The sequence below is a fragment of the Podarcis tiliguerta genome (genome assembly GCF_965153285.1).
Source record: "Podarcis tiliguerta genome assembly, chromosome: Z".
Classification (NCBI taxonomy): domain Eukaryota; kingdom Metazoa; phylum Chordata; class Lepidosauria; order Squamata; family Lacertidae; genus Podarcis; species Podarcis tiliguerta.
The window spans coordinates 4,371,075-4,390,577 of record NC_139553.1 but is presented as its reverse complement, the minus strand read 5'-3'; the positions used below and the strand labels follow the sequence as shown (position 1 = coordinate 4,390,577).

The following is a 19,503-nucleotide window of genomic DNA, read 5'->3' as shown; positions in this document are numbered from 1 at the left end:
TATCAGGTACCCAGACTCAGCCACCTCCATCTGTTGGGACTGAGGGACCCTGGCTTCCTGTCAACGTCCAACTTCCAGCCGGGATGCTCCTATGTTCCAGCATTTTTAGTGAACAAGTTAAGTTAGAGCTGTGGTGGACTACTTATTTCATCACCAGGAGTTAGGAATCCCTGGGTCCTAAATAACTGCTATTTTCTCATTCCCTTTGATGCACTTTCTAGACCGTGGAAGCATAATCAGAACAGGGCTCAACATGAACATGAAACCATGTTCAGGTTTCTACTTGACTTTGTACAATGGTGAGGTGAGTGGAAAAGAGAGAGCTGACCTTTAAACATTTATGGTTTTATTATGGATAATGATCTGTCTTAGCTTCGTAAGTCACACTGGAAGCCTTTTATTGGTTGAAGAGTGGAGTGAAAACGCTTTGTGTTTCTGACAGTTGTGTAGTATGCAAAATATTGCTGCTTCAGGAAATCGGGGCTTGCTTGGGTTCTTGAAGCAAAGAGGCATGATCACAAGTTAGGGGGGGAATCAACAAATCAGGAATAAACAATATTTTATCTAAAACTGTGGGGGGGGGGGTCCTTTAACTATAAGAGCAACCAGACTAGATCAAGTGGAAATTCATTTAGTCCACTATCCTCCTTCCCACATTGGCATCAAGAAACTGGGTTTGAGGCTCATAACCATTTTCTGTTGCTTGTCCCACTCACTCCTCCAGTATATTCAGAGGCAGACTGGTGGATCAGTACAGCTGAACAAGTCTATGTAAAGGGCTCCCTCTCCTGTACAATGTGCGCATATGCTGTCTGAGTAACAAAAAAGCCCACTAGGACAGTGCTCCAACCTTGGGCCAGCCAATGTCGTAGAACTACAATTGCCATCATCCCTGACCATTGACTAAACTAGTTGGGCAAGATGGGGATTGTAGTCCAACAACATAGAGGAACTCAAGACTGAAGGACACTCAATACTCTGGGATTGTGGCATTGTTGATTTTTTTGAGGCAGACAGTATGAGACCACAGTTTTTGCTCTCACAATTTCTCCTTGGCCTCAGTTTTTGGCAGGGGTGGTAAACAGAATTTCTTCCTAATGGTAAGTCAGAAGCCCCTTTCTTCTTGTTATTGGATCCCATTGGTTCAGATTATGCCCTCTGGTAAGGTAGGTGGTGGGGACGCGGGCGATCAGAAGGTCAGCAGTTCGAATCCCCGTGATGGGGTGAGCTCCCATTGTTCAGTCCCAGCTCTTGCCCACCTAGCAGTTCGAAAGCATGTCAAAGTGCAAGTAGATAAATAGGTACCACTCTGGCGGGAAGGTAAACGGTGTTTCCATGTGCTGCTCTGGTTCTCCAGAAGCGGCTTAGTCATGCTGGCCACATGACCCGGAAGCTGTTTGCGGACAAACGCCAGCTCTCTCGGCCAGTAAAGCGAGATGAGCGCCGCAACCCCAGAGTCGGCCATGACTGGACTTAATGGTCAGGGGTCCCTTTACCTTTTTAAGGCAGGTGGTGCCGCCACTTTTGAATGGGAACCAAGTTTAGCTGTTATTTGTGGTGGCCACTGGCCATGTTTGTTTTTGTTGTTGTTTAGTCGTTTAGTCGTGTCTGACTCTTCGTGACCTCATGGACCAGAGCACGCCAGGCACTCCTGTCTTCCACTGCCTCCCGCAGTTTGGTCAAACTCATTTTAGTAGCTTCGAGAACACTGTCCAACCATCTCATCCTCTGTCATCCCCTTCTCCTTGCGCCCTCCTTCTTTCCCAACATCAGGGTCTTTTCCAGGGAGTCTTCTCTTCTCATGAGGTGGCCAAAGTATTGGAGCCTCAGCTTCAGGATCTGTCCTTCCAGTGAGCACTCAGGGCTGATTTCCTTAAGAATGGAGAGGTTTGATCTTCTTGCAGTCCATGGGACTCTCAAGAGTCTCCTCCAGCCATGTTTAGTTACCCCAAAGTTCACCTCTTGCCACCCAGACTACCCTTTACCAACCTGGCACCCTCCAGCTGTTTGGACTATAATGTGTGGGCTAGGGCTGTAGTCATCTGGAGAGAACTGAGTTGGTGAAGGCTGGTCCAGAAATTAGAACAGTGCTACATGGGACCAAATGCGGCCCTCCAGGCCTTTCTGACTGGCCCTCCAAATGTTCACCTATCTGCTCACTGGAGCACCTCACACCCTGGGGGCATTTGCCTGGCTAGAATATGCCTCTTGTTCATCCAGATGATGAGAGCTGTATGTGAGTGCAGGTAGGAACTAGCCTACTGTGCAAAGGTAAAATTTATGTTTCTTCCCATTTTTACCTCTGCTCCTGCCCACCATGGATAGTGGTCTTTAGAAGGCTGCCCAAAATGAAATGTGGCTCGTATAGAACATAAAAGACTTTATCACTCCCTAAATGTTTTAGGTTATAAGCTCCTTGTGGGCAAGGACCTGTCCATTCTATATGCTTTCACTTCAGACCTGGAAGCGGTCTCAACTTTTAAGCTGTCTGTCATTTTGCTGCAGCCAGTATAACAGCAGAGGCTCTTTTGGAAATCAGCAAAATGCTGGGTTGAACAGCAGATGGTGCTCCAGCCCTACAATAACTTTGGTGCTCAACCTTGGAGACTTGCTATTTGGGGTCTAATTGGTTGGTGTCATGGCTAGACAGGAAAGCGACCAGGGTGTGTGTGTGTGTGTGTGTGTGTGCAGCAATATAGCTGGTCTATGAGTGCAGCGGGACAAAGCAGAATACAAGCTTCTAGTTTACTGTTTCCTAGAGCTGTTGCGCTCAGGTCCTGCTTTGGGCATCTGGTTGGCCACTGTGAGAACAGGATGCTGGACTTTGGCCCGAATTCTCATGTTCTTCGGCTTGTGGGTGCCATTACCCAAACACTCCCCCTATGTTATTGTAGTTTTGCAAATGTCCGCATCTTCAAAAAAAGGGGGGGGGGGAGTGAAGACCCAGGTAACTACTGACTGGTTTGACAGATACCAGAAAAGGTCCTAAAACCTGTGAGCACTTAGAAAAGGATGCTGTGATTACTGAGACCCATCATGGGTTTCTCAAAAATAAGTCATGCCAGATGAATAATTTCTCTTTTTTTATGGAGTTACAAACTTGGTGGGTCAGGGCAAGACTGTGGATGTGGCATATGATATTCTTGTGAGAAAACTGGTAAAATGTGGGTTGCATGAGGTAACAACTTAAGTGGATTTGTAGCTGGCCACATTTGTTGATACAGTCGATGCTTGGGTTGCGAACATGATCTGTGCAGGAAGAACGTTTGCAACCTGCAGTGTTTGTGAACCGCGCATCTGCGCAGGTTGCAATTTGGCACTTCTGCGCATGTGCAAGCACCAAAATCCAGAAGTAACCCGTTCCAGTACTTCCAGGTTCGGAGCGGTGCACAATCCGAAGCATCTATAACCCGAGGTATGACTGTACTGGAATTGGAGAAGTGATGTATGGGGTATTGGGGAGGGGTAGTATCTCTGGTCTGGGACACGTCACGATCTCTGTGAGCATTCTCAACCTCAAAATGCTTTGCAAACAAATCATAGTGAGTTCCACCACCTCCTTTGGACCAGACTGTAAGGGGCTGTCTGCACTACCCAAAGAGCTCTGTCAGATGACGTAATGAGGTAGGCTTGAAGAGCTGCCCACACCAGTGTTTGATTGCACTTGACCAGAACTTTCCTTCACTTGTGTTCAAGCCATCTTCCAGCCTGTTTCCTTGCCCCAAGATCTAGAGTATACCAGGGAGCCAAGTGGGAGAGAGGATCTGGCCAGTTATCCATGCCTCAATAATGTGGTACCCGCAGGCCTCCAGGCCCAGAGAGATCTACTAGGGTGCCCACCAGCTTCTCTAATCCCCTTTTGCACCAGATTATAATTTACAATGTCTGTTTCTCTTCACTGCCCCAAGCAGTGGTTTGCAAGAAACACAATGCAAGGTGCATCTCCACCACATCCAGTAGTTAAGCAAATAGGAAATACCAGGACAGACTTTGCTCGTGTGATCAAGACATTGATTCTATAAAACATATTTTGCTGCACTGTGCGAAATATGAGCAAGCCAGGGCTGAACTGATATTCCCCTTGTTGGTACCTTTCCTGGGAAAATCAGATGCTCACTATGTCAGGTTCCTATTGGAAGACAGGACAAACACTAGAACATTGGCAGTGGCAGTTTTTATCGGTGGATGCAAGAACCAATGATCCCTATCTTTAAGTCTCAACAAAATGCTTGTTTAACCTGGAGGTAGGCTGTCTGAATTGTGCATTGCTTTGTAACGATTTGTTGGGTCTCTGGACCATAATAATAGGAAATAGTGGAAGAAAGAGGGTCATGTTAAAACCTTTTTCCTCTCCCATTGCTGGTGGGGTTGTCCCAACAAATGACACTGTCTTCTGGAGAACCATCTCAAACAGACCACCACAGGCGATCAGCACACACACTCTCGCTGGCTGACCGAGCAGACGAGGTAACAGCTAGGATGGCGCCAACCAACCCCTTCCTGCTTAGTTCCCTGTAGGTCTGTTTTGGTAAAAGGGGAAACAAGATGAGTTTTGATTTTTCTCTCCCAAATGCAACTAATTAGGCTACCCATGACAATCAAATCCCAAACCTCATTCAACTGTAGCCAGTGAACAGGAGCAGTGTGATGTGTCCATTTCCTTGCCCAAATGATTTTTGTAGGCAGCTTTCTTCCATGTGCCCTTAAGAAGTGCAGCTCTGTGCCAGAAATATGGGCCTCAAGCCAGGGCTGACACTTTAGAAAGTCACAGAAGGCAACTGAAGGGCATTCAAGTCACAACGTGCAACTTATCCATGACTGAAGCTTTTATTGTAATCAAGTGCGGGTAAATGCAAACTTGCTTTATGTATTTGTTTGGGTGAAGGATGCATGCGCACACATCTTGAACCCACAGACTCCCAACTCAACACAAAACAAGGAAGCCACCAGCATCTTTGATAAACCTTTATTATTGTTATTGTTATTAATAATTATTAAATTTGTATACCGCCCTTCGTCCAAAGATCACAGAGCGGTTCACAACATAAAAAGAAAACACAAAAGACTTAATAAAACAAAAACAACCCCCCCAAACACATTTAAAAGGCCATAAAATGTTCATCAGCCAAAGGCCTGGTTATTCAGGAACGTTTTTGCCTGGTTTCTAAAGATATATAATGAAGGCGCCAGACAAGGCTCCCTGGGGAGAGCATTCCACAAGTGGGGAGCCAACACAGAAAAGGCCCGTTCTTATGTTGCCACCCTCTGGACCTTCCGTGGAAGAGGCACACAAAGTAGGGCCTCAGATAATGATTGCAGTGTACGGGTTGGTTCATATGGCGAGAGGCGGTCCTTGCCTGTCCCCTACCATCACAGGCTTCTTGTTTTGTTAGTTTTGCCCTTCATATATTAAGGTTACAGCTACAAAGACAGTTCATATTGCATTGATTTGTATGCGCTGAAATCTCCTCAGGCCACCAAAGGTAAGGGGGAGGTCTCCCAAGGGTGGAGTGACTCACAAAACGGGTGGGGAAAACACACGACTGAGATATGGACTCAAGGCAGACAGGCAGCTTCCCCCAAAGCAGCAGTGGACAGGCCCAAAGAGAACTGGGGGAAAGGAAGCTGCTCTCTGCTGCACAAGGCTTTCTGTGTACAGAGCAGCAGCAGCAGCAGCAGCAGGGGCCTCTGAGCCGCTGCAGCCTTCAGGGATAACTGCTTCTTCACAGTGCACTTTCCTGACCCTGGAGGAGGAGGAGCAGCAGGCAGGCAGATCTGCCAGCACAGAAAACAGCAACAGCTCAGCTCCAAGCATCAACTTCCTTCCGCACATCAGAAAAATGGGCATTTTGTGATTTTTCTCTCCCTGAGATTTATTTTTCTCTATCCCAAGTCCAATCAGCCCTTTTCATTATTAACCATTAAAAACAAAACAAAAAACCATCTAGTTTTGGTTCGTCCAACACCCATAAAAATAAAGTCACTAATGATGAGGCGATGCCACAGTAAGGCAGACCCCCAAACAAGGGCCTTTCATTCCCCACCACCCACCACTCTCCTAAGGCTTTTCCCCACAAAAGGATTTTTTCTCGACTGAGGCTCTCAGTCAACCCAGATGCAGGACCGGCAACACGGAAAGGAAATGGAGCACTAAGGACCTCTGAGGGGGTCCAATTTGCAATGATTCTTTTATTAGACGATGCTGAAAATGTGCAAAACGTTTTTAAGAACATAAATATGAGACCTGTACAAAAATACAGAATACCAAGGACAAAGTAACTATATTTAAACATGTCTACAAAAATAGTGTGACAGTTTCCGTCTTTTGTCTTTAAATAAATACAAAATAAATATGCTTTGAAAGCAGCAAAACAACAACAAAAATGGAATGTGATGCTGGTCCCCAAGTCAAGGATGCCCTGGGCTCCAATAAGTCTTGGTGGACAAACTCAATGAACCCTTGAAAGAGTGAAGTCAGAGATATGGCAGCCACCACCTTCCCTTCTCCCTATGATGAGCACCTGGTGGAAGTGGGTGGGTGGAAGCAAGCAGCTCCCCACTCCCTTCTAATAACATCATGAAGGCTACCATTTTCACCTTTGTCAGTTAACCTGGTGTGTTCCCCATAGCGAAATTTCTTCCTTGTCCAAAGTTCAAGTCCACCAGCCCACCCTAACCTAATTCAAACTCTAGCATCAACCTATAAAGTTCTATGGATGATGAATGAAGCAATCCAAGGCTTGAAGTTTCAAGAATAATCTGCTACCTACAGCACTTGGCAGGACTGTATTTGAAGCACCATGCAAAACACTAACTGGGAAGTGGCCTCTCCACAGCCCCTGCCATGCTGCAGTGAGCTCAGATGCAGATACTGGACCAGTGGCAACACAGCTCCCCAGTTACTTGGTCAGGCCATTCAAAATGTGCAGAACTGCACGTGCCAGGTCCTCTCAGCTACTCCAGCATGCAAACACAGACATGCAGACTCTAGACTGCAGCTGCTGCTTTTGTTATAAAGTGCATTTTGCCAGCATTTTTACAGGAACACAGAAACTATAATAAAAATAAAATATTTTAAGCTCTGTCTGGCTAACCTGAAAGTAACACTCAGAGTCAGCAGGGGCTGGCTTTGCACCCTGAAGCCTTGGTTTTAATTTACACTGCAGCGTCAGAATTTTGAAGTAGAAAAATGAATTGCTTCTATCCAAAAGAAAACATGTAAACAGCGAAGTATTTTGGCCCAGCAGCCATCCCTACCCAAGGCAGGTCGTTTGCAGAATCAAAACCATGGCTAAGAAGAGTTTACAACTCAACAGAAAAAAGCTCTTTCAAGCAAGTTGGAAGATGATACATTCTCCAGCTGTGAGCTTGCGCAAAAGACTCTAAAGAGGGCTAAAATCCAGGCCACCACTGACAGCTCAAGAAACTTTCCTTCAATTCCCAGTTGGTCCCTTGAACATGGGAAGAACTGCCAAACGATTGTTTAAAACACATATAGAGCTTTTGATAGCCACACAGTAGAAAGGACCAATACCTCATCATTCCCCAACACACACCACCTGGGATTTTCACAGCTTAGTTTGATCAGCTTAGTGTCAGTCAACACATTCACAGAATGAAATGGTGGCACACCCTGGGGGTCAGAGCCCCAAGATTTTGTTAAAATAGTTCAAGGGTCCAGGCACCACCTGGTCACCGCGACTGCACGCCCAGAGTCATCTTCAGGTTCTCATAGACCACGTAGCTAATGCTCACTGCTGGGATCACCTTCATGAAGTTGGGAGCCAAGCCCCTGTAGAGGCCAAAGGCTCCCTCTGTCTTCAGGATATGCTTGAAGAGACTCCTCATTGTTACCTGTGGCGCTCCTTCGACTGAAGCTGAAAGAGAAGCCGTTGGACAATCATCAAGAGCCTGATCACATGGACTGTGGACTGCACAATACAGCATGTCAGGGGCTGGCAGAGTCTAGGATGGGGGCAGAAAAATCTCAGGGAAGGGCCCAGAGGGTTGTGGGGGTCATGGCCGAGGGAGAGAGAGAAAGAATCAGAGGGTAGTGACAGGGAGGGGGACAGGCAAGTACCACTTGATTTCCCCCTGCTTATGTCCTCACACCAGCAAGCTCGTCCTTCCTCCCTACCTCCCGTGCTGACCCCTTCCTGGAAGGGGGGGAGCAGGAACGTGCAATAAGTTCCCACACACTCAAAAGGCAGAATGGTGGTTGAGTGCCCCGCAGGAGGAAGGATAATTCTAAGAGACATTACCCGCCCCCCAAATTCTCCTAGGTCCAGAAATAGTGGGAAATGTAAGCAACAGAAGGGCAAACAAGGGCAAGATGAGCAGGTGACAGCAAAGGTTGCAAGGTTTTTAGCTGGGGCAATCAGAATAAGATCTATTGATTCAAAACCCTAAAATGTATTTTATATAACTGACTTTTTTATTTCTATTCTTTGTATATCATATTGCTGTTTTATTGCTATGGCCAATGCAAATAAAGATTCATTCATTCATCTGGTAAGGTGGAGAGAACACCTGGAAGAATGATCCTCATCCAGCCCCTCTAATATTTGGGGCTGGGAAAGGGAAAAGCACAGGTTCGGTTCAACTTTCCTAAAGCTAGAGCACAGCTTGGCAGTCAGGGTAGTAAAAGAGGGGATTAGCAAAGCTTGTATTGTGTTGTGGAGAAGAGAGGCTTTATCTTGTGCATTGTCTGCAGTGCCTTGAGGGACTAATGTACCAAAGCTTTCTTTCAATAAAAGTGAATGGGAAAACCTCTACTAGTCACAGCTCAATTCCTGAGGGGCACTGCATACCAGACACACATTTAACTTGCTGTGTGGCGTTTAACAGCCTGCGATTATGTCTCTGTAACTACTTGGCTATGTGCCAGCCTGAGACAGATGCCAAGATCAGCCCAGTACAAAGAAACAAGAGGTGTTTTCACTTAGGTATGCTAGCAACATTATAAACCTATAAAGCTTTACCTACTGTTGAGTTGGGGGCGGGGAGCAGGAAGACAAAAAAATTCCCCACCACCAGACACACATATACTAGATCACCAAGTTTACATTGGGATTAGATTCAGGGCAAATAAAATTAAGTACCTGCACAGAATTTGTTTATGGGATTCACTGTTCAAAGATGTTTTGAAAATTTAAAATTCTCAGGTGACTTTCAAGGGAGACTTAGACAAAAACATGGAGGATAATGCCTATTGTTTACTTAGTTATTGTGGCTAAGTAGAACCTTCAGGTTCAGAGATTGTATATATTTCTAAAAACCAGGTGCTGAGCAGCAAGACTTTCTGCATCATAGGTTACACCCAAGGGCCTCTCAAATGCTCTTACCCTGAGCTTGCATTCGTGTGCGTACAAGGGCAAGAGGATAACTGGCCAGTTGTCCACAGGTGCTAGAGATGGTACCACAGGCCAACAGAACGAACACCCCGGGATCGGCACTGTTCACAGCATAATGTTGCAGCCAGCTGTTTTTCAATGTCTAGGAGGAAAGAATAAATTGTTCACAAATCAAGTCAAGCATCGGTAGGACCCTTACGAATCTATAGTATTGGATTTGAGGTGGAGTAGGGAGAGAGCAAGGGATGCAGGAGGCGCTGTGGGTAAAAGCCTCAGTGCCTAGGGCTTGCCGATCGAAAGGTCAGCGGTTCGAATCCCCGCAGTGGGGTGCGCTCCCGCTGTTCGGTCCCAGCGCCTGCCAACCTAGCAGTTCGAAAGCACTCCCGGGTGCAAGTAGATAAATAGGGACCGCTTACTAGCGGGAAGGTAAACAGCGTTTCCATGTGCGGCTCTGGCTCGCCAGAGCAGCGATGTCACGCTGGCCACGTGACCCGGAAGTGTCTTCGGACAGCGCTGGCCCTTGGCCTCTTTGAGTGAGATGGGCGCACAATCCTAGAGTCTGTCAAGACTGGCCCATACGGGCAGGGGTACCTTTACCTTTACCTTTTAGGGAGAGAGCAATACTACAACTTTGAAAATCCATGCTGCAAATCCTAGACTAGAGCACAGGTGGGAAATTTCACTGGAGTTTAGCAGATTGGTGTCAGGACTCTAGCCTTCCTTAGCACATTCCTTTAGGACAGCAGTCCTCAACCTGTGGGTCCCCAGATGTTGTTGAACTACAACTCCCATCATCCCTGAGCTCTGGCCTTGCTAGCTAGGGGTGATGGGAGTTGTAGTTCGACGACATCCGGGGGCCCACAGGTTGAGAAAGGCTGCTTAAGGACACCTGCAACTTCTTCTCCCACAAAGCAGCTGCCAAGCCTCTTACCTCATATACAGCCAGGTCAATTCCTGCATAGGGAATGATGCCCAGCATATTGGGGATGTAGCCTTTGTAGAAAGCACCCATTCCTTCTTTGGTGAGGATGTTCTTGGCACAGTGCAGCATCCCTGAGTACTGCCCTGTTTTGCGCAGGGCCATCCGTGTCTTCAGAACCTGGCCCATGAGAAGAAACAGATGCATCAGGAAAGCCTGTATAGAACAGGCAGGCAAATACAAACTTCTCCTGAACCAAGTCAAAGAAAGATAACTAGTAAATTATGTGTTCTTAAACCTTGGATCCTCAGGCATTGTTTAATTACAGCTCCCATCATTCCCAGCCAGTTTTGCCAATGTTGAAGTCCCAGCATCATCTGAGGAACCATGGCTGAAGAACACTACAACAGACCACACTGCTAGTGAAGTGCTAGTACCTCTGATGGGCATGTCACCAATGAGGTCCCCACTGTGGGAAGAGTTCCATCTAAAACATTTGAAAGCAGTCTGTTGTACGCAAAAGAAAAGGAGAACATCAGCTGCCAAAGGCTAGATTCAGGAACTCACCTCCATTGGGTAGATGCTGCTCTGTGCAATGGCTCCTGCCAATGAACCTGCTACCAGTCTCTCATGAATCCTCAGCACCTCCTGGTCAGTGCCAATGAATCGCTTGATCTATAGATATAAAAGAATTGTGTCATTTGATACCGCAGTCACACCCGCTTCTTATTCCCTTGTTAGCCTCAACATTGGGATGTTAGATGAACAGCAGCAGCGCCATCTCATTTGCATTGCCTTGGGTCCTGATTATTTTACCTGTTCATAGGCCATGAACTTGATGGCAGACTCTGGAGCAATTTTCAAAACATTGATGCCATTCCCTCGCCAAAGTGACCTTGTGCCACCCTCTCTGATCATCTGGGTAAAGCCTCCAACAATGCACATGTTGTTACTGCGAGAAGCATGGACCTGAAAAGGAGAAAGACGTTTCTGGTTGGATACAGGCCCATTTTCAGTTTTCCTGCTTGGGCAAAAAGAAATTCCTTATCTACATACAAGTTTTAAACTAGCTTGCCTCACAAGTATAGCAGGAAAAGGGACACTTTCATTCAACACCAGTTATCTATAGTCCAATATTATCAAAATTAGTAGTTCATGGAACAGCAAGAAGTGAAAAGGGAAGCAGTGGGAAATGGAACTGATGACGAAAGGGAGGCATGGGTCAGTCCGGTGACTCCTATGCAAAGTCCAAATTCCCCATTTCACAAGGTACTTCCAATGACAGCTGTGTTTCTCTGTCCTTTGAGCCCAGAACAGGAAGAGCTGCCAGCAAGTCACAGGTTACCTCATTTCCAGCTAGAGCTGTCAGGACTAGTTTTAAGGGATTGCGTGTTCTGCCAAGGCTGTGCAGTCCAAGGACTGTGCTGTTGTTGACCTGACCTGCCCAGTATAAATTCTGGAGGGAACCAGAAGTACAGGTCATATGTAGAAAAGCGGGGCTCACAGAAACTGCTGAGAGTGGCTTCCCTCTGGGTGTCAGAATGACATCACCATATCTTACAGCTCTCTTGTTTCTAGAGGAAAAGTCTGTCTTGCAAGACTGTATTCTACCTATATCCTTGAACTAAGAGGAAAAGTTGATGGAGCCAGGACAACAAATACCCTTCTGCCGAGCTTCCACCCTTACCTGCATGAGAACTTTCAAGCGGTCCAAGGGAGCAGTGCATGTTCTTGACACTGCCCCTGCCCCTCCACCTGCAACTAGGTGTCGCCACCACATTCCAGTCTGCCTCTCTTCCACTGTGAACTCATCTGGCACTGTCAGGTTCTCTCCTACATCAAAAATCTGCAAAGCAACAAAGCATAGCATGAGTAAAACCATTTTCTTCAGCTGTACTGGGTGTGCATGAGGACTTCCTCAGAGATCTGTTCATCATGCACCTAGATTAAACAATTTAAGCATGGAAGCAATTAGCACTAGTTTACTATTTCAACACCTGCACCTGCTTTATCTGAATCTGCAGCAGTGGTTGCACCTAATAAAATTCATTAGAGGGTATTTAAGAAAATATACCATAGTTGTAGTTCCAAAAATGGGCCACCTGCCAGCCTTGCAATCTGCTAGTGTTCAAAATGACTGGTCAAGAGGAACAGAACAGGGGGAAAGATCTGGAGTTCTTCTGGAGTTCACAGCCTAGTTTGATCTCATTATGCAGCACTAAAAGCCAAATTTAATCAAAGAGCATCGTATCACTTTCCAGAGCTGGCAGGTTGCAAACTAGCAGGACCCAGTTGTTTGCATACCTTGGGTACAAGTCAAGCAGCTTACCTGCCTTCCCACTCCCTGAGAACATTCACTTTCACCTGTGCCAGAAATTTTAAGAACAAGGCCAGAAGGCACATAAAAACAGAAAGCAACTAGAGCGAGAAGGCAGCTAGCTTTTGATGGAGACTGCTGATAGGAGTCAAGAGCATGGAGCGGGACCCTCACAAATGCAACCATGAGTTTCACATATGTTGTGCATGAAGGATCTTAATTTCTTACCGTTGAGTGCTTCCAGTACAGGATAATCTCAGGAATGTTCTCCACAGGGTGCAACAGGTGATAGTCACGCCATTCATTCCAATCTATTGTCATTGTTCCATTTTTATCCATGCTGCAAGAATCAATTGGGAAGGTAAAATGAGCCAAGAGGAGGAGGTCTGGCGTATCAACTCTTTAACTCCACACCAACCACACAAAACATAAATATTTGCAGAAGAAGACTAAAGAACATGCAAGCACAATTTTAAGAGCTTTATGTATCAGATAGCGTAAAATACTTGGAAGAGTAATTTTCAAACAGTCATGAGGGCAAAAATCTTTCCTGGGATCACAGGACAGCTCATGAGGAACAAATTGTGTTCTGTGTGGGGTTAAGATGGCTTCTCTATTGCCTCTCCCCACACCCTCTTCCTTTCACTGGGTCCTCCAAAACTAAATATATAAGGCTGTGCAGGATGGACATAAGTTATTCCATAGGAAGAGTCTAGATTGGTTAATGTGTGTAGTCATAAAAAGAGTCAGATTAACTAGTGAGTGGCATGTGTAACTGTGTGTGCACTCCCATAAGTCATCTGCAATTTGTGTCCTTGCTGCCTGGTTATGGTCTGTACAGTGTGGCTTCATCTGTGGAAGGCAAATGTGTGAGTAGATGCTACCTTGGGGCAGCAGGAGGAAGAAGTTTTGAACTTGAGTGTTTTTCCGTCCTTACCAATTAATCAGTCTTACTAATTGATAAAAGATTCCCAAGCATGAGGCATAGAAGTGCTCGTTTTAACATAGCTCCTACTCTTAAGCATCAATTCAACCTTAGCCCTGTCGGCTTGCTTGCAGTTACCTTCTGGAAACAAAAATATGTGCTGTGCTTTTAATGGTTACCCCTTAGTCTGCATATTTTTCTGCTGTTTTAGGAGTGCTTTATATTGATTAGCTGTGTAATTTGTTGATATCGATACTGACATTTTTATGTTTTTATGAGATATACTGGTATATATCTGCCTGTGCACTCACCCTCCATCACCACCAGGCTCACTAAAAATCTGCTACACATTACCAACTTCATTGCGGGTGGGGAGAAAAACTGGTACAAAAAGGAATAGGAGCCAGACAAGAATATACACTTTGGTACTTACTAGGTGACAGGACCCCAGAAGTGTCCCGTTCTTATTCTGACAGACAGGGAAGCAGAGGGGAGAATACAAAGAGCAAGAAAGGGACAAATGTTAGAAGTTAGTGCAACATGCATGCAGCTGAAAGCATTTCAGTATGTTAAGTTGCATGCACATATTAAAGCAGCGAGCACTGGAACATATACCTCAATTTATACCTTAATTTAAGATTATCTAACCTGCAGAAAAGCATTATATACTGCAAGGACAGCAATTCCAGAATGCTGGCAAAAATCATTCATTCCTCTTGCTTAGCAGCTATTAAGCAAGTTCCCGCTTGGCCTACATGCTACTTGCCTATCTTACAGGACGGAATGTTAACACCGTAAATCAATTCCTGGCAAGTATGAAGAATCCTTTCCAAGAGGGAAAGCTGCTCTCTCATGAATCAGCATTCTGCTTACTTTTGATGTCACATGCTCTTATGCATTCTGGCCTCCATCTGTCCCTACTGCTCCAGCAAAAGATGTCAGTGGATCTTCACCTGTGATTGCTATTCTAGCACCATTTGCTGCTCTAGCATGCTTTGCTATGGACGAAATGCTGCAGAGTTGCTTCAGAGGTTTTATAAGGGGGGAGATATAAAGGAAGAGAAGGGAGACAAAGCTAACACCTTACACCATGGTCGCCAGAGTAAAAACACTAGAGCCACCTGCAACACTTACCTCTTGAGAATTCTCTCAGCCTGCTGTTCAGAGATCTTGACTCCCAGATCCCGAAGGGACTGCACGATCTCCTGGGCGTCAATGCAGCCTGTAAAGATGACAAGTAAGCACTAAGCTTTATGAACAAAACAAAGCTGCCAGACAATCTGCAACAGAATCCCTTCGCTCCCAATAAATAAACCAAAATGTGCATACCATCATTCTTTTTGTCTAAGCTCTTGAAAACCAGTCTCAGTTTCTTTTCATGGTCTTGGAGATAGTGAACAAACTCCTCAAAGTCCAGCTGCCCATCTAGGTCCTTATCTCCAGCTTTAACGATTTTCTGTATGAAAAGACATAAAAACAACATTACAGGCGGTGACCATTTTAGGCACGCCCAATGGACACACAATTGCAGACCTGTGGATCCTTTTGGACACAGAAGAGGGCAGAACAAGGGACATAACAGGGCAGGGTGCACTTATACATGCCCAATCGACGCAGACGGGGGCTGGGAACGGAACCCCTGCACAAAATGATCTCTGCTTGGACTTCATTTTGTAGCCTTTTTATATAGCTGTGGCTAGGGAACAGGAGCTGGGAGAATACATAGCACACCAGTTTTTGAACAGCCTCACACATACTGTAAAAACTAAGAATCCAGAGCCCTACTGCATCAGGCCAATGGCACATATAGCATCCTGTTCTCACAGTGGCCAACTACATGCCTATGGAAACCCTAAAAGCAGAACTGGAGCACAGCAGTCCCCTCCCCACTGCCAGGAGCTCTTAAATTTAACCAAATATGTTCGATACCAGTTGTGCTGGTTTTTTGAGAGACAGTGTGTGTGTTTTCCCCAAACACCGCTAGGCTACACCTTGTCTTAAGATGCAGGATCAATGTCATGGGCTTGAGAAAAGTGAGAAGAGAGAGAGAGAGCGCTAGCTCTTCTGTAAAAGCTCCTTGCTAGGCACTGGGTACAGAGATGTCACTGTACTTTGCCTCTGAACAGGGAAGCAAGGAAGCTATACCACACCAGCTACTAGAAACAATGACTGACCACCAAATACAAATACACGAGCTGAAGAGAGATGTCAAAAAGCAGCTCTGAGGCAAGAATGAACTGATTTGGTCACCCTGCAGTTATGCACTTGTGCAAGATACTGGGGGAAACTAGATTTTAGAAGCAAAGTGTATATTTACAGAAGAGATTAAGAGATGGCAAAGTCATGTTGTTAATAAATAAGGAAACTTCATCCTTAACATTCCTCTTAGCAGGAAACAGCACCTTGAGCCTTGCCCAGATAGGCAGGTAAGCAAACCAGACAGCAACTAAATGGCTGGGTCAATACCTGCTTTGCTATCACCTGTTTTGCATAGAGAGCAGGAAATTTGTTAAGTGAGATAATTATATCCCAAAAAGCACCCAGCAAAGACCAGCTGGCTCCTCACAATGGCTCTAACTGGGCTGCCTGCTGATCTCCACACAGCACAAGGCTATAAGTCGCTCATGCCTGCATTAAACACCAGTCTACTAGGCTAGAGTGTCAAGAAACAGAACCTGACAATACCTGGCTCCACTTGCAAGACCATGAAAAATTAGAAAAAAATAGAGGAATGGGTTAGCATACTGCATTTTTAATAATTAGGCTGCTGATAAATATGTTCCGTATTAAAGTAATAAACGTTTCATATTGTATAAGAAACGACTCCCCTGAGAATTACGCTAGACATAATTTGAAATGCTCCCTCCTCCCCTTCCCTGTCCCCCATATTACTAAACTTAGGCCTTCATATAATTTAATACCCCTCCTAACCTAAACTTAATAAGGACAGCCGGTCACCATCTGCGGTGACCTTTGAGACTTCCAAGGTGGATCTAATCTGCAGACAGACATGTGACAGTTGTAAAAGAAGAGAGATAGAAGGGGTCATAATTTGTAAGCTAAAGATAGAAGGCAATCTCTGGCATGTCATCCGATAACTGCTAACGAGCCAATTCAGGGTTTCCCAATACCACATGACCCTTTGGGAGAGGCAATGAAGCATTGCAGTCCCTGTAAGCTGGTCCTGGAGAAGCCAAAAACGCACCTCCCCTTTCTGTAAAGGATACTGCAGCGGATACAAGGCAAAAGGGGGAAATGTCTGCCAATGAGCACTCCCAAACGCTTCTGCCAAGTAATCTGCCCCCACTGAACTCGCATCTCTGTGATGCAAACGATTTCTAAAATTGTAACTCTGGGCTCACATCATGGTCAGTGCCGAAATTCTTTCCTACATGTGCACTGGGTCTGCACATTAATCTTCTTGCACTGAGAAAGCAAGACTGCTAAGGCCCCAATTGATGCAGGTTTTAAGGTTACTGTACTAAACAGTGTGGTGTTCCTACAGTTCTGATATTTACATTTTAAAAATAAGTCTGCTTCCATGTATCCCCTCAATCATTGTCCTCAACCCCATCCAGTGTCTCCATGTCAGCAAAAGACTTCTGGTAACCACATTTGAATGCATGATGCTACAAACTGCAAGGCTGTTGGGATTCTAGCCTAGTGTGCATTCATCAGTGCCTTGATAGCCATGACATTGTGACACACTGCTAGTGTGAAGGTCCAACAGAACAATGTGAAAGGAAGGGTCATATTGGATGTTACATGGCCAATCTTATTGCCCTGATACCATCATACACTCTCCTTGAAGCATGGCTGTTGAAGAAGTGATAAGAGCTTGCCTCTGCTCACAAGCAAATTAACGAGTGATTAACTCATTAACAAAAATCTGAAGCGCATCTGATAATATGTTTGTTTCAGTTTGGGGAGGTGCAAGATGCTGGCTTTCAAACACTAGAAAGAGAATGAAGGAAATAACTGGGGTGGGGAGGGGAGAGAAGAGAGCTCTGAACGAACCCATATTCCTCATGAAAACCAGCTAACTGGCTAACATACCAGAATGCTGTTGGGACTGCAGTGATGAAACAAGGAAGATTCATAATCAAGTAGGCGACTTATCACCCACAAAATCCTCTCTGCATGTGCACATGAACCCTTCTATTACTTACTATCTTTATAGCAGCAACTACTGCATGTTGCCATGACTGGTAACATGGCCAGAGGGAAAGGGCTGCAGCTCAGTGGTAGCACATCTGGTTTTCACACAGAAGGCCCCAGGTTCAATTTCATTTTTTTATTTATTGCATTTATATCCCTTCCCTCCAAGAAGCTCAGGGTGGAGTACATGGTTCTCCCCCTCTCCATTTTATCCTCCCAGTAACCCTGCGAGGTATATTTTACAAGGTTGTTACTGTTCTTCATCAGATCTTAACCTATTTGTAAGAATGGATTCCAAATATCACTGAATTTGAATATACAGTTTTGGGTTTTCCCCCACTCCCCCCTTTGTTTTCCCTTCTGCACAGGTTCTGTTTCTCTTTTTCTTTTTCTCCTTTTGTTTGCACCTCACCATGTTTGATGCACATATAGTTATGTGCCTTTTGAACTTTCAGTAAAGATGTTACCAAAAAAACCCAAACCCTGCAAGGTAGGTTGGGCTGGCTGAGGGTCACCCAGCAAGCTTTGAGATTAGGTGGGGTTTCTCCCAGGTCCTAATCAAACACTCTACCCAATATGCTGCCCAGGCACCTCTAGCTAGAGCTGGGAAAGATACCCTGTCTCCTCCACTGACAACAGCATCAGTAACATTGAGCTAGGTGAACCACTGATCTGACTCTGTGTGAGCTTCCCATCTTCCATATGGAAACAAATATGACACTCCTTATGTACTTATGTTTTAAGCCAGACCAGCACAACACATGATCCACCAAATTCAAAACAGCCCAGCAGATGTGCACTGTTGCCTGACAGGTGCTTAACAGCTCCATTTATGCCAAACTCTTGTTCAGATACTTCATTCAGACACTGCTGGGCTGTATTGGATCACAAGTTGTGCAGGCTTGCTTTTAAAAACTTACGATCTCCTGAACTTTCACATGAAGCCTGGGTTGCATCCCACTAATTTCTAGTCAAAGTAGACCAATTGAAATGAATGAATTTAAGTTAGCCGTGTCCATTAATTTCAATGGGCATACTATGAACAGAACATTGGCTATCTGAGCTGAACTTCCTGTGTTAGGAAAGATAGGTGGGAAATGAAGAGATTAACTGATGCTGCCTTCTTCCTGCCACCAACAATGCCACCCAGCCCCGGATATGCCTCTTCTTCACCTTAAATGTCCCTGGTACATCCCTCTCCACCCTCTTTATTTGCATGTAGGCTCAGTTGTAGTAACAATAGGCACAGCCAGTTCCATCCTTCAGAAGAATCAAGGACCTGGCCAAAATTGCTGTCACAGGGTGTTCTAGAGAAGGATGTTGGGTCAAGTTGCTCATATTGATATACATGATACTAAAAGGGAGGGTTCCCCCCACTTCAGATTATATACAGCCAACTGAAGTTTGGGTCCAACATGAACTGGCATTAGAACACCCGCCCACAGGCTTTGTGGAAAATAGGTAGTATGAAGCAGAAGGCAGCACAAGGGCTGAATGTTGGAAATGCACCAGGTGGGCCTTGGAAACCCATTACATCTCCACACAATCTTCCACACTGTATTTACATTGCAAGGAAAATGAGAACTTGAGGAGGAAGGGCAGGGAAGATGACTCACCAACCCTCTTTACACTGAAAGCTGCTATAGAGCAGCAGCTAATAACTATCCCAAGCTAGAACTTGCCTCCAGAACAGAACTGGGCTTAAACTAGGGAGATACCCACTTGATCCTTGAAGTTCACAGACTAAACTTGAGCCATTGACCCAGTCCCAACCAATTTTACCTAGACAGCCTGTTGTCCAGATAAAAGGAGTGGAAGGCAGCTATGTGTG

The 19,503-nt window shown here is 45.4% G+C and overlaps 1 protein-coding gene across 6 annotated transcripts in view; it reads right to left on the bottom strand.

Moving 5' to 3' along the window:
* Positions 1-4,954: 4,954 nt before the first annotated feature.
* Positions 4,955-19,503, bottom strand: part of SLC25A25 (solute carrier family 25 member 25) — a 39,897-nt gene continuing 25,348 nt past the window's right edge. For 3 of the 6 annotated variants that reach the window (XM_083423100.1, XM_083423102.1, XM_083423103.1), the window contains exons 2-11: positions 14,844-14,970; positions 14,649-14,736; positions 13,948-13,983; positions 12,818-12,929; positions 11,960-12,118; positions 11,089-11,241; positions 10,840-10,947; positions 10,285-10,452; positions 9,345-9,495; positions 4,955-7,877 (exon numbers count right to left, since the gene is read on the bottom strand). In XM_083423100.1, coding sequence (XP_083279226.1) covers positions 7,693-7,877; positions 9,345-9,495; positions 10,285-10,452; positions 10,840-10,947; positions 11,089-11,241; positions 11,960-12,118; positions 12,818-12,929; positions 13,948-13,983; positions 14,649-14,736; positions 14,844-14,970 — 1,287 coding nt within the window. In that variant the 3' untranslated portion in view covers positions 4,955-7,692. The remainder of the gene's footprint in view (positions 7,878-9,344; positions 9,496-10,284; positions 10,453-10,839; positions 10,948-11,088; positions 11,242-11,959; positions 12,119-12,817; positions 12,930-13,947; positions 13,984-14,648; positions 14,737-14,843; positions 14,971-19,503) is intronic. The other 3 variants (XM_083423101.1, XM_083423105.1, XM_083423104.1) reach the window with 1 other exon arrangement.